The following is a 14,978-nucleotide window of genomic DNA, read 5'->3' as shown; positions in this document are numbered from 1 at the left end:
GGAGCTGTCTTAAGCTTTCAGAAAGAAGATAGTGGCATCTTGAGACTTGTAAGGGATCTAAAGCGGTCTCAAAAGAATTGGAAATCAGAAATTCCAATGTATGAAAAGCAGTTTACAAGTAAATATTCATAGAAATTGCCAGCAACTGAAGAAAAACTGGGCCCTGCAACATGACCATGACCCCAAAACATACTAGTAAATCCATCAAGAACTGGATGAGAATAAAGAAATGGAAAGTCCCTAATTGCATCAAAGCTTAGATCTTAAGACTAGCCATTAGATGGTAAGGTGTCCTAACTCCTTGCTCAGCTAGAGAATATTTTTTGTTGAAATGTTTTGTTTAATGAGTTACACAATGCTCATTTTCCTAGTAATCTGTAATTAAAGCCCTTTCTTTTCCAGAAAAAATGAAAAGATTAGACATCAATATGTTAACAATTCTTATTAAAGAACTGAATTTTCAATTGGGGTTCCTATTTTTACATTACTTTGTATGACTCTACAATGTTTTTGTCTAAAAAGCATACACTTCTTAGTTGTTCTGATCTCCGCCGCTGCTTTACATTCATGTTCAAGTCTGACTCTAAAATCCTAATTTTTTGAAATATCTTTTAAGCTGATCTTCAGATTTCTTTCTCTTTATGTAACTGTAGCCACAACCTAATTTACTTGTATTTGCCTGAGTTCAACCAGAAGGAATGCAGATATGTATATAACTGACTTTGCCACCTCATCAACGTATCAGATTAATCTCGTTTTAGTTGCAGTTCGTTGTGATACAGTATAAGTAAAGGGGGATGCTTTAGTTTAAAAAAAAAAGTATTTCTAGGCCTATACATCTCTGCTGGGTTTCACAGGGCACATGTGAATAAAAATGATTACCATCTCTTCTATCAGTAAGTAATTCCATTTGCTCTCTCCAATTCATTCTGAGACCACATCAAAGCCAGAGCAGATACATCAGACGATTTAAAATTCCCTTCAGCCCAGGCATGAAAAGTCTGAATTTATGACTTGCTGAGCAACTGCAAAATAAAGATTTGAAAAGGTCTGATAAATTCAACTAGCACATGATATTTCTGACAAAGTGCCGCAGGAGAAAAAAAAAGACAATTTCTGTCAACTAGTGCCTGTGTGTGAGAGCGTTCCTGTCAGTGAAACATTGCTGCAATATTCAAACGTTGGTTATTGAACTGAGCAATCAAATTATAGAGTTAATTAAGTTTACACGCTTCACCTGGACCCAGTGTTATAGGCATTCATCAGAGGAGCAATTATTCATTTCGTGAAAATCTTTTTTTCTTTGTACATGAAATTGGTAAAACTCGTTTCAGTATCAATAAGCCCTTTCTGTGTTGTGTGTGCACTGATTGTCTTCCAGATGACAGGTGAGAAACGTCCATCTTCAGAGATGATAAAGCCCAAGCCCAAGCCCCAAAAGAAGAAGAAGAAGAAGGACCCCAATGAGCCAACTAAGCCCGTGTCAGCCTATGCCTTGTTCTTCAGAGACACCCAGGCAGCCATCAAGGGACAGAATCCAAATGCGACCTTTGGAGACGTTTCCAAAATAGTCGCCTCCATGTGGGATGGACTGGGAGAGGAGCAGAAACAGGTACACATAAAATGTGTTTTGCCCATTTTGGAATAAATCTCACATTTATTCATTGAAGTTAAGAGCATTCAAAGTTACAATGCACTGGAAATGTTTTCATACACTTTGAAACCAGTTCATGTTATTTCACTTCAATTTATTGTACTTTATTGGGATTTTATGTGACAGGCAAACCCAAAGTAACATTTAATTGTGAAAGAGAAATAAACTGATGCATGGTTTTCAGCAGTTGTTATACATAAAATAATAAAAAACTGAAAAGCATTTGTCTTTAGGTCCCCCTGAGTCAGTTCTATGTAGATCCACCTTTCACCATATTTGGGGGTTTGATTAGGGTTGCTGTCCTGCTAGAATTAAAACCTTTGACACAGTTGTAAGTCTTTTGCAACGTCTAACAGATATCAACACTAACCAGTTTCCTTGTCCATGCCTCACAGCATGATACTGCCATCCGTACGTTTATTTTCTGTTTTGGGATGGCTTGAACACTGGATCCTTTTTAAAGTGTTCAATATTTTTTTGCGACCTACCCTAACATGCCCAAACCTATTTTACCGGCTTGTATGCTGTGTTCCTGGTCTTCGTGATGCTGTTTGATCACTAATGTTCTCTAACAAACTTTTTCAACGAACAGCTGTTATCGATACTGAGATCTATACTGAGATTCAGTTACACACAAATGCCTACTACTACTAATCTTCTAATTAGGTGACTTTTCAATGCATTTCCATTTGTTTTTTTTTTGGGGGGGGGGAGAGATCGGAGTAAAGGGGCATACAAATGTGTGACACACTTTTCAGCTTTTTATTTATACAGACAAATTCAAAACCATGTATGATTTTCCTTCCACTTAAACAGTATGCACTACTTCTTTTACCTAAAATAACACTGAAATACACTGCCGTTTGTGGTTGTAACCTGACAATGTGAAAAGGTTCAAAGTTATGAACTTTGAGTCATGGTGATCTAGTTAAAAACACATGTCCATCTAGCATCTACAATTGAATAAACATTGAAGCTTGTAGCCTCATAAATTTCAGCTTGCAATCTGATCACTGCTAGCATTTAATCAAAGAAAATTCTAAAGCTTATGGTACACTTTATAATTTTCCTCATAATTAACCTTTTAACCATGTCTTCTTATTTGTTTATTGTGTGCTTAAACTGCACAAGGACATTTATTTGTAAAGTACAGCAACAAGCAGCATTTGTACAGATTAAATAGATTTTAACTGCTTGCAATAAAACAGCTTGCATGACAGCGAGACGTAACACATTTATTTACTTATTTACAGTAATGTTTGAAAAGATTTTAGTTCTTCTTTCGTGTTTATTTATGAATTTTGACATTCACCATCAGTACAGAAGTAAATGCGTTTTTTGAAGGAAGTGAAACTGTTTTTAGCCATTAGCGGCCTCATCTAAATTTGGTTTTTAGTATAGCCCAACCTGTATGAAACTGAGTTAACATTTACTGCAGTTTTTTGATTCCCACAATGGAGCACAGTTTCAATTTCTTTCAAACATTCCAACCCAACAGACACGCATAGGTTTCTGTGTGTTTTGTGGTAACAAATGATAGTGTGAAATGAACGGAAAATGAGACAGTCTGATGATCGTGCGCAGACTCATATTTTTAGAATATCCAGTCGGGGGCACAGCCTATTGGGTGTCAAATAAAAGCACCTGTCTTCATGACAAAGTGCAGCCCATTCACTGCAGCGCCCCTCTCCAGCATGTGTCTTTTTCTCTCCCATCCGAACCTGCTTTATACGCCGGACTTTGGAGGCCGGCTGTCCCTTTTATTTGTAGTTAATTTTTGCCACCTTCACCGGGGCTCTTCACCATGAATCTTCATTTCGCTGCTGACACCCTTGAATGTGAATTCCTCATTTCCTGTCCTTTTATTTATATCTGTTGCCCGGTGATTTGATCATGCTGGGAATACAAGATTAGCAATTGGCTCGTCCTTGGTTTTCCCTCAAGGACATCTGCTCCTGAAATGTTATTGTTTGTGCTTCTTAACCCTTTCTATTCTGGTAGTTTCTTACACTCTTTCGATGTTCTGTTTCCCTTTCACACATTGCATATGCATTTGCCTTTTACTGGGGAACCAGGAAAACAGGAACAGACCTAACTAACTAGCAGTACACCAGCAACATCACCCCATTTAGTATGCCACTCCATAGCTAATTCCTTTATTTTTGCATCATGTGTTTAATCAGACATGTCACCTCGCAGGACACGTAATTAACATGAGTTAATGATTCATTATCGCATGAAATGTAGCACCCTTGTCTGGGCAATAACACTGTGATTGCTTTAATTATTACAACAGACTACCACAGTCATTTAACCTGACACCTTCATGTGATAGATCAGCACAAAGTAGCATAATGGTGAAGTGGAAGGAAAATGATGCTTTAAATGTATTACCTTACATTTTTTTGCAAATAAAAATATAAAAAGTATGGTGTGAATGTGTTGTCAGCTCCCACAAGTCAAGACTTTTTACAGCCACTTTTCATTGCAAATGCAGCTCTTAATAGCTCAAGCTTAGCCACATTAGGTGGAGAGCATTTGTTAACTTTAATTTTTAAGTCTTCCACAGGTTCTCAATAATATTTATGCCTGGACTTTGACTGGGCCATTCTAACACATAAATGTGTTTTGATCTAAAACATTCCTTTGTAGCTATAGCTATATGTGTGAAATCATCTTGCTGGAAGGTAAACATCCATCCCATGTTGTCTTCCAGGTTTGCTCCATCTTTCTATCAACTCAAATACTTTTCTTGTCTTTTATTAAGAAAATACATAAATGCATACAAATGCATAAAAATACCTTCTTTTCTGTAACACTCTGCACCTATAGGAAAAGCTGTTCATGGCAATTTCTCACTCCTGAGAACATTTTCAACATACAGCTTTAATTTATTTAACCTAACTCCTCTTGATCTGTTTATATATTTGCCTCTATGCTTTTTCTGCCAACATGTGGCCGTCACGTCATCTCCAGAGGACTGTTGAGGTGTATTCTTTAATGTCTCAGTCAGACCCTCTGGAGCCTTGCAGGAACACCAGAATGTAAACACAATCCTTCCCCTACACAGCTTTGTTTTAACTAGATCATAGCTCCTGTTTCCAATTATGTGTAGTGCTCCTCAAACATACGGTGCAGCAAAAATTCACATAAATACAATAAAGGGAACACATTTTTTGTCTTTTGCTATGTTGATCAGTATTTTGTCATTGCTTTCTTTGCCTTCGTCTCTGTTGTCATTTGTTTTTTGTTTGTGATCCTTTTTGTTGAGCTTCATTGTGTTTTCTCTACTTTCCCTGTGTTGTCTGAAGGCACAGCAGAACAGACGTGCTTATGTCCATTTTCTTCTTTTTCGTTATAACTTTTTTTAGTTATGCTCCTTCCAAAGGCCCGTGCTTTAAAGATCAATGTGTTATTTGGGCTGCATATTACTCAAGGTGACTACATGTTACGGCTGCCCCAATAACACAAAAAAACATTCTTCTTGTTTTTGTTATTTGAGATTAAGATCAATTTTCAGTTTTTGCAGCAGTGAAAGGGGGGGTAATGATAATGGACTTGCGTCGGAGTGAGGGGAAACCTTAGCTTTATTTAATTGAGTCTGTGTTTTGAATTTGTGTACTATTGAAAGGTCAGAGATCTAAAAAAAAAAAACAGACTGTCACTTAATTCAAGCTGCATGTTTGGATATTAAACTCATTGCTTAGGCTTAGATTTAACCATACACTTTATGTTTTACGTCTCCCTCTTTGTGAACTTTTATTATGTTGTTTTTTTTTTTTCACCCCTCTCTTTTTACCTCTCCCATTTATTTTCCATTACTACTTATTATGTCTTTCATCTTATCCTCCATCGCCAGCACTCCCATCCCCACCCTTACCTCTGTGTCTCACCAATCGTTCGGTTTTCTGTTTCACAGGGTAATCACTCCCATCGGTGTCAGCGGGGCGCAGGGTTATTGTCTCCTGTAATTAACTGCTTATCAAACAAGAACAATTCATTAACGTACAATTAGGGGGCTAATTCAAATGGGACACCTCTGTGCTGGGATTAGGTTGAAGGCGTATGCTATCCCCCCTTGCAGCTTTGTTATTTTTAATTCACATTGACCTGCAGCCTTTGACGGCTTCAACTATAATGAATCCACTCACTTTCGAATATTAGACATCCTTAGGCATAGTAATTTGCTTGAAAGTATCTTTCGTTGTATAGATCATTAACTGTGTTAAATTAATTTGAAATTAAGGCTGCTGGGAGAAGTTAGCGTTAAAAGCAAAGAGTTTGAGAAGAAGTGAGTAGTGACTTAAAGATTTATTCTAGGAACTGTGTTTCTGGTAAATATTTACAGTATTTTCCAATTCCTAGATTTGCTCCATAAAGTCTACACACACATTGCCTTGCAAAAGTATTTTCCACATTGTGTAGCATCAGAACTACAAACGTTAATGTGTTATATGGGAATTTTGCATGATTAAATAAAGTAGTGCATGGAAGGAAAATAATACCTTGATTTCTGAATAGCATGTATGTCTCTTTCCCTCTGGCTTAATACTTTGTGGAAACACTGCACCATGTGAAAGTGAAACTTTGCCCCAGTATCAAATATTTTGGAGCCCCTAATAGGATTTCTTTCAAAATGTATGTGTTTTATCTTCTTCCTCCTTCCCATTACCTCTGAACAGCTTCTATGTGCCTACTGATGAAAAACATTGCTACAGCATGATTCTGCCACCACCATGTTTAATTATGGGATTTGTGTTTTCACGGTGATGAGCAGTGAGTTCGTTTCCACCTCGCTTATTATTTTGCAGGTAGACCCAAAAGTTAATCTTCGGTTTCACCGGAACAAAGCATCTTTGTTGGGTGTGCCCCCTACAGGGATTGTGGTGAACTTTTAACATGAGTTCTTATGGCTTACATTCAACTATTGTTTCTTTTTACCAACATGGCCACAATTGTCAAGTACACAACTAGTTACTGTCCTTTTAAGAGATCTTCCTAACTAGGCTGTGGGTCTCTGCAACTCCTCCAGAGATACCATAGGACTGTTGGCTGTTTTTCTGATTAATGCTCTCTTTACCTTTCAGTTTAGGTGGACAGCCATGTTGTAATACATTTGCAATTGTGCCATACTCCCTCCATTTTTGGATGACTTATTGCACAGTGCTCCAGAAGATATTCAAAGTTTATTGATTTTTAATGTTCTCAAACAAACTGCTGTATTTAAACTGAGATTAAATTCCACACATGTGAACAATGACACTTGCACTAAAGCTTATTTAGGGGTATCGGAGTGAAGAGAGGTGAATACAAATGCAAACCACACTTTTTAGTTTTTTGAAAATCATATAACCTTCCAACATCATTCCACTTCACACATATGCCCTACTATGTGTTGCTATGTATTACATACAATAACAATAAACATTAAAGGTTCTGGGTGTAAAAGATGAAAAAATGGGGTGTGAATACTTTTGAATGGCACTGTATATCAAAGTAATAATGATAATATTGTAAATAGGATTGAGTGAGAGGATAAACATCAGATGTTTGAGCAAGAGATTGTATTTGATTTCATCCTACTTTGTTTGCTGTCCTTCTTGTTTGCTTGTTTGTTTAAGTGTATGCGTCAGCAGCTGCCAGCCTATGCTCACTTTGCAACCCATGAATGCTTAATGGTTATTCTACCCCACCTCTCTGAGAAGAGATGACCCTGCCCATGTAGCCACTGACAGTATCTCATAGAGGATCAGTAATTACCCACTGCATTCACTCACGCAAAGAAGTGTGCCCTCTTTCATATTAAAATGCTGAGATCTGAGTCTTCTTTATCGATTTTAGGGTGGACTTTCTGCCACTCGCTTTTGCTGCATGAAAAAGACAGCGGCAGTTGCTCACAGGCCATGAGTGACATGTGATGACATTAACTTGAATTCCCTGTCTCAACGCATCATTTGAGGTTCATTCAGACAGTTCAAGATTGCCTTTTTACTAAAGCTGTTTTGAGTTCTTTTAATTTTTTTTCTCTCTCTCTTATCGGAGTGATTTGCTGTGACATCAGCTCTGATTAAGAGATGAGCAACGGCCTTAATAGAGAAGAACACAAAAAAAAAAGTGCGCAAAGTGACAAACAGGCTTTCACTCTTCGTTTAACTTCTATTTTTGTGTTATTGTGCAGAATCTTTCTTGACATTTCATTTTGGGCTGAATTTGATTTTCAAGAAGCAAATGATTCAAATGCAACAGCATCATGCAGATGGGCAAAATTCTCCTTGACCTGATAAATGTGCTGCAAATGGATGTGAAATGTCTTTTTTTCATCACAGCTGTGACTCCCAAAATCTCAACCGCATCAGTCAGCGTGAAACGTTTGGTTCATTGCAACATTTGGTATCAGCTTGTAATCAAACATTGTTGTTGTTGTTTGTTCCTGCAGAGCTACAAGAGAAAAACAGAGGCTGCAAAGAAGGAGTACCTGAAAGCCCTGGCCGCCTACAGAGCCAGTCTGGTTTCCAAGGTAACAGCGGGGTCACATGTTTGATATACATGGGTCAGCTGCAATATAAGGGATGATAAATTAGACAAAATTTCTCTCTCATTCCAAGAAAACAGTCCACTAACTGCAAAGAGGGTTTAGTATGTCTTCAGGTAGACATATATTATTATAGATATAAATAACAGTGTTTCACTGTTATCATGTAAATATGTAAATTTATTTTTAAGTGGAGGTAAAAAAGAAAGGCTATGTGTGTGCTCCACAGAAAACAGGGAAAATTAGACCTGAAACACACCTCAATTTGTAACCTGGGGAGAAATAAAAAGTAATAGTGCACGTCTGCATGCCTGCTCACCAGCATGCATGTGTAAAAGCAGGAGTGGACATTACCTGTCATTTGCCATCCTCCTGGTGCTTGGTTCCTCCCCGGTGGGCTGCTAATGTGTTGGCTAAGGTGTGCTCACATCCTCTGCCCTCTCTTTGAAGCAGTTTAAGCCCAGACCATTAACATTTCTTCTGCCCATGTTTGTGTGAAAAATAGAGACCACATGTATGAAGCTTAAAAGCAGTAACAGCACTGTTTCAACTGAATTTCATATCTGTCTCCACATTGTTCTTCATATTCAACTCTAAATTGCATTAGCATATGCCAAGCTCCTCCTCCTCGCCCTCTCCAGCCCTCCTCCCCCAAACACGACGCCACACTTCCTCTCGTGCTCATGGCTGGAAAACAAGCACCTTGATTAAGGCATGAATAGTTAATTCATCAGCCTCTTCACTGTGCCATACTTTCTGCTCAAAAGACTATTCTCATCTCTTGTCTCTGGTGCGATTACACATTCAGGGTATCCTATGCAGAAGCTTGATTGATGCCATATGATGGCAGTTTAAGAGTCAAAAGGAAAAAAAAAATCTGACAAAAATAAACCTGCAAACCTTCGCTCTCTCTCACTCAGGAGGAGCCAATCTGAATGCAGGACTGAACCTCATCCTTCAAAATGACTCTCTCTTATTTTTTTGTTAATTACAGATGGAGTCTTTTCAGAGTGAATTGGGGTGGGTGGAATTGGAGGTAATTGGAGGATCGTTTGAAGGATTTACATCCTGTGTGCACCTGTTGCCCTTTTGTTTTGTGACATTTGTAAGTTTGTGTTAAAGGAGCAGCAAAATAAGTTTACAGCAAATCTAAATACCATTGGCCCTTCTTTTGTATCTGAAAACTTAAAAAATTGAATTTGAAATGGAAAATGTTTAAAAGGTAAAATTGAAAGCTTGGGCTAACGTTTTAAAGATAAACTGACTTTTAGCAAGAACCATCTCCAGTCCATCTACTTTAATACAGCGTATTTGACTATCCACTTATAAATGAGCTCCAACAAATCAAACCCATCATCTCACTCTTCCCCTTTTCCCTTCACCTCATTTCTTCCTTATTTCATTTTCCACTTGACCCTTGCAAATGTGTCTTGTCACCCGTGCTTTAGCTGCTCCTTCATATCATCCCATTGATTATTTAAGGGATTTGGCTGGATGGATGGGAGACATAACTAAATAACAGATCATCACACATCACTCCAGCAGGTCTGAGAGCTATTATGAAACTGTACATGGAAAAGACATGGAAAGTGAATGTTAATGGGTGTAGCTGAGTGTCGAAATGGCTGGGTGGAGTTAAAGAATAAACAAAAATGAATAAATAATAAGATAGGGCACAACTTTACATACTGTAAGCTCTTTACTTCAAGGTAAAAGTGTTATGATGTAATTTATAAAAGGACCCTAACGTAGAGACTGAGCAGAGTTTCAATAAGGAAATAACAAAAGGGGAGGGAGCAGGACATGGAGCATGGGCAGCCTAATGGAAAGAACTGGTAATGAGCAATGAAACAGTGAGCTGTCATACTGAGGTAAGGGTGGAGAATGGCATTGAATACAGGTGAGCTAAATAGGGGAATTTTGAACAGTTGTGGAGGACAGCAAAACAGGGAGACTAAGGAAAGGTAAGTAGTTAACACAGAGAGCTGAACTAGACACAAAGAAAACTACAAAAACAAGGTGAAAAGACTTAACACTGGTCTAAGAGAATTAATTCAAATACACAGAGAACCGAACCCAATAGGTAAAAAACTAAACATAAAGTAATGAACTAATATTTCAACTTCCTAACAAAACTAAACACAGAGAAATGAACTGAATACAGCAAGACCTTTCAAACAAGTATTAAATAACTCAGTTTTAAGTTTTTTTTTTCATTATGAATAATGAATTATAATTATAACATGAAGATCCCCAAGTAAATGCACTTGAAAATAAGTGTTCTGGTCTTAAGGAGGACAGAATAATGTGAATATTTAATGGACCCTGAGCTCCATCCTCTGCTGTACACATGATCATATTTGCTTCAAAACTTATTTGTACACTAAAATCAGGCCAGCTTTACATCATTTAATGAAGGGATGTATTGATCAGAGCTGTGTGACAATTTCCTATTTTTATTGTACTGACTTTTTATTTGCTAAAACTGATTTTAGACTGTTTCATTTTCTCATTAAGAACTATAATATTAAAAGATGGAAGAGAATGAAAGAAAAAAAATGTCCGGGGCATTAATCATTTATATTAAGAGCAGAGACAATTTTATGCTTGTGTGTTGGAGAGGAGTTGTTGTGAAACATAATTTTATTGTTATGTTAAAACAAATAAAAATGAGGATGCAGCTAACAGTCAGACTTTAGCATTTTATACTTAGCGCGATTAGCAATGTTAGCATTAGAGAAACAGCACTCCTAGTGTGTGTTCCGTACAGAATGTGGATCTTTACCTTATGTCTGAAATTTTCAGAAGACCGGCAACATTTCCAAATGGAACTGTTCCATGGCCTCAAACATGAGGTTGAAAACTCAAATGAAAAAGAAAGAAAGGTTTGCTCCATTGCAGTCTTCCTGTTATCTGCTGAGGTCTTGCTCTCTCTGTGATCATTTTCTTTAAGGCCGACTTGACCCACATGCAGAGAGAAACACTCAATTATTTATTTACATGGCTTCAGGGGGAAAAGGTGGAGAGTGGAAGCGGCCGGTCCTCAAGGAAACGGCAGAGGTTAGTGGAGGCCCGGGTAAGATAACACTTCAACGAACTAAGCTCACAGTTCAGGTGGAGAATGATCCGCCGGGGGGAGAGATGCAAGTCTGGGGCTGCGTGGCTGTGCAGGAAGGCTGAAGCGTTCTGATGGTCCAGATGGTTCCGTGGGAGGGCGAGCAGGTTGCGCTCAATCAGACTGGTGGAATTGCAAGGGGGGCTGCCAGGCCAGAAAGTGATCCAGAAATCCAGATTCCGTTGCAGGTGGTTCCAAGGGAGGTCTCCAGCGAGGAGCTCGGTTTGACAGGTCTAGGATGAAGTGAAAACAAACAGGCAATTAGTGAGAGAACTTCTTAGATTCTCTGAAGATTACAAAGGTAACAGGCCAGGTGATCACTACCGCAGAGGGAAAAACACTCAGGTGTAGAAGAGCTGGCGAGCCACCCTCATATAGTCCTCCAGCTGATGAGGCAACGATGTGCACTTGTCAGACTCTCGAGACTCCAGCTCCTGCGCCCCTTAGTGGTGGAGGAAAGTTAGAAGCAGGCAGGGTGAAAAACAGACTCTGACACCACCTCCCCCTCAACGGACGCCACTCGGCGGCCCGGAGGAACCGGCGTGAGAGGCCCAGAAGTCCTGAATGAGGTTCGGATCTAGAATAAACGACCTGGGGACCCAGGAATGATCCTCTGGACTGTAACCCTCCCAATCAACGAGGAACTGCCACCCCTACCTCGCTGACGGGAGGCCACGATGCAGCGAACAGAATAGGCGGGGTGGCCCTTGAAGTCCCGGGCGGGCGGAGAAGGCTAGGCCAGAGGGCAGAACGTGCTGGTTTGGACCGGTTTAACCTGGGACACATGAAAAATGGGGTGAATCCGGAAACTGGCAGGCAGGCGAAGACGGACAGAAATAGGATTAACCAGAGACTCGATTGTGTACGAGCCAATGAACCTGTGAGACAACCTTCGGGACAGAGACTTGAGGGGAACATCCCGTGTGGAGAACCACACCCGATGGCCCGAGTGGTAGCCTGGTGCAGGGACACGCTGCCTGTCGGCGTAACGTTTGTTCTGGACGTCGCATCCCAGATGCGCTTGCTCCTCTGGATATGCAGTTGCGCTGACGTCACTGCGATCTCCTTCTCGTCTGGGGCAGTTGATATCCTAGAGACCTCAAACGGGGTGAAACCAGTTGCTGCAGATACGTGGGAGTTGTGTGAATACTCAATCCATGGCAGGTAGGTGCTCCATTCGGTGGGATTGGAGGATGTGACACATTGGAGCGCGGCCTCCAGTTCTTGGTTGAGTCTCTCTACCTGCCCATTGGTCTGTGGGTGAAAACTGAATGTCAGTGAGACCTTCGCTCCCATTGCTGCACAGTACTCCTTCCAGAGCCGGGCGGTAAATTGGGGACCACGGTTGGACAGCACGTCCTGGTGTATGCCAGGACATGAAACATGTGAAACACATGTTTCACCAGGAGCTTAGCGGTCTGTAAGGCTGAGGGTAACCTCCTGAGAGGGACGATATGGCAGGCTTTAGAAAATCTGTCCACAATGGTCATAATGGTGGTCATACCGTGAGATGTTGGCAGGCCTGTGACGAAATCCACTGCGATGTGGGTCCAAGGGTAACGGGGTATGCCCAGTGGTTGCAAGAGGCCCACAGGCGGTCGGCTTGACGTCTTGTTCCGGGCGCAGACCGGGCAGGCGGAGACGTACTCTGACGTCACGGTGCAGTGTGGGCCACTAGAAGCGTCTAATAATTGCAGCTATGGTTCGACTGACTCCTGGATGCACGGCGAGCCTTGTGGAGTGGAACCATGCAATTATCTGGGACCGCACTGCAGCGGGGACGAACATGCAGTTCGGCAGTCCAGTACCTGGGCCCGGGTCAGCAAGGTGGGCCTGCTGCACGCAGTCCTCAATCTCCCAGGTCACGGCCCCGACAGTACAGCTGGCGGGGAGGATGGGCACGGTCTGCTTTTCGGAGTCATCTGAGGTGAACTGACTGGACAAGGCATCAGGTTTAATGTTCTTGGTACCGGGTCTGAAAGAAATTAACAGGTTAAAGCGGGAAAAGACCTTGTCTGGATCGGCGTGAACCTGCCCACCCTCGAGGACAAACCCCAAAAAACTGATGGAAGACTGGTGGAACTGGCACTTCTTGGCTTTGAAAAAGCTGATTCTCCAGGAGGCACTGTAGCACCAGGCGGACATGTCAGCGGTGCTCACCGGCAGTTCTGGAATAAATCAAAATATCATCCAGGTACACAAAAACGAAAATATTCAAAAAATCCCGTAGCACATCGTTTACTAGAGTCTGAAACACTGCAGGTGCGTTGCATAAACCAAAAGGCATCACCAGATACTCAAAGTGTCCCAGCGGGGTCTTGAATGGCGTCTTCCACTCATCCCCCTGGCGGATCCGGACTAAGTGGTACGCATTTCTAAGATCAAGCTTGGTAAAAATGGTAGCTCCATGAACCAGCTCGAAAGCCAATGACAGCAGGGGTAATGGGGTACTTATTCTTAACAGTTATGGCGTTTAATCCCCTATAATTGATGCAGGGACGAAGGGAGCCGTCCTTCTTGCCGACAAAAAAAAAAAAAACGGCTCTGAGCGGGGATGAGGACGGCCAAATTATGCCGGCTGCAAGGGACTCAGCTATATCTCTCTGGTCGAAAGATCTTGTTCAACCGGCTGGAGGGCAACAGAGCGCCCGGTAGGAGGTCGATGGCACAGTCGTAGGGGCGATGAGCAGGGAGAGACAGGGCCCGAGACTTACTAAAAAACGATCCAAGGTCGTGGTATTCACACGGCATCCGGGTAATATCAGATGGTTCGTCCTCCTCTCCCTCCATAGGAGTTCTAGGGGTGACAGCTGACTGCAAACAGGTATATACGCAACGGTTAGACCAGGATTCAATTCTTAGATCAGTCCAATTTAGATGGGGGCTATGTGTCTGCAACCACGGGAAGCCCAGAACTAATGAGGCCTGGGAGATAGGGTAAACAAATAGTGATGTGCTGTGGTTTCCGGACAACACCAGCTCAAGTGGTTCAGTTCTATGAGTTATACTATGGAGCGTCTGGCCATCTAAGGCCAGAACCTGGCGCAGCGTAGTTAAAGCCTCGGTCCTGATGTGCCTCTGCTTAACCAAATCAATCACGTCTCACTCGCACCCCGAGTCTAATAGGGCAGTCAGGGGAACAGTGCGACGACTTACAATTAAAGTGGCTGGCAGTGTGAATTGGGTGGGCAAACCAGGTTCTCGGTCCGCCGGGCACCCCGTCACCATCGGTGGACCCACCCTTTTGGACGGACCGGACACGCAGATATCAGATGCTCGGAGGAGCCACAATAAAACATTCAAAGAGTTTTCTTTATTTTCATGACTATGAATATTGTAGCTTCACACTGACTGAAGGCATCAAAACTATGAATTAAAACATGTGGAATTATATACTGAACAAAAAAGTGTCAAACAACTGAAATACTGTATGAATACTGTATGAAAGTAGCCACCTTTTGCTTTGGTTAGTGCTCCGCACACTCTTGGCATTCTGTTGATGAGCTTGAAGAGGTAGTCACCTGAAATGGTTTTCCTACAGTCTTTAAGGAGTTTCCAGAGATGCTTAGTACTTGTTGGCCCTTTTGCCTTCACTCTGCGGTCCAGCTCACCCCAAACCATCTCGATTGGGTTCAGGTCCGGTGATTGTGGAGGTCAGGTCATCTGGCGCAGCACCC

The 14,978-nt window shown here is 41.4% G+C and overlaps 1 protein-coding gene across 2 annotated transcripts in view; it reads left to right on the top strand.

The window, feature by feature from the left end:
- Window positions 1-14,978, top strand: part of tox2 (TOX high mobility group box family member 2) — a 136,182-nt gene that overhangs the window by 114,494 nt on the left and 6,710 nt on the right. For both annotated transcript variants that reach the window (XM_047348739.1, XM_047348738.1), the window contains 2 exons: window positions 1,382-1,612; window positions 8,091-8,171. In XM_047348739.1, the coding sequence (XP_047204695.1) occupies window positions 1,382-1,612; window positions 8,091-8,171 (312 nt within the window). The remainder of the gene's footprint in view (window positions 1-1,381; window positions 1,613-8,090; window positions 8,172-14,978) is intronic.

The sequence above is a fragment of the Girardinichthys multiradiatus genome, chromosome 20, assembly GCF_021462225.1.
Source record: "Girardinichthys multiradiatus isolate DD_20200921_A chromosome 20, DD_fGirMul_XY1, whole genome shotgun sequence".
Classification (NCBI taxonomy): domain Eukaryota; kingdom Metazoa; phylum Chordata; class Actinopteri; order Cyprinodontiformes; family Goodeidae; genus Girardinichthys; species Girardinichthys multiradiatus.
This window is presented reverse-complemented; position numbering and strand designations above follow the sequence as displayed.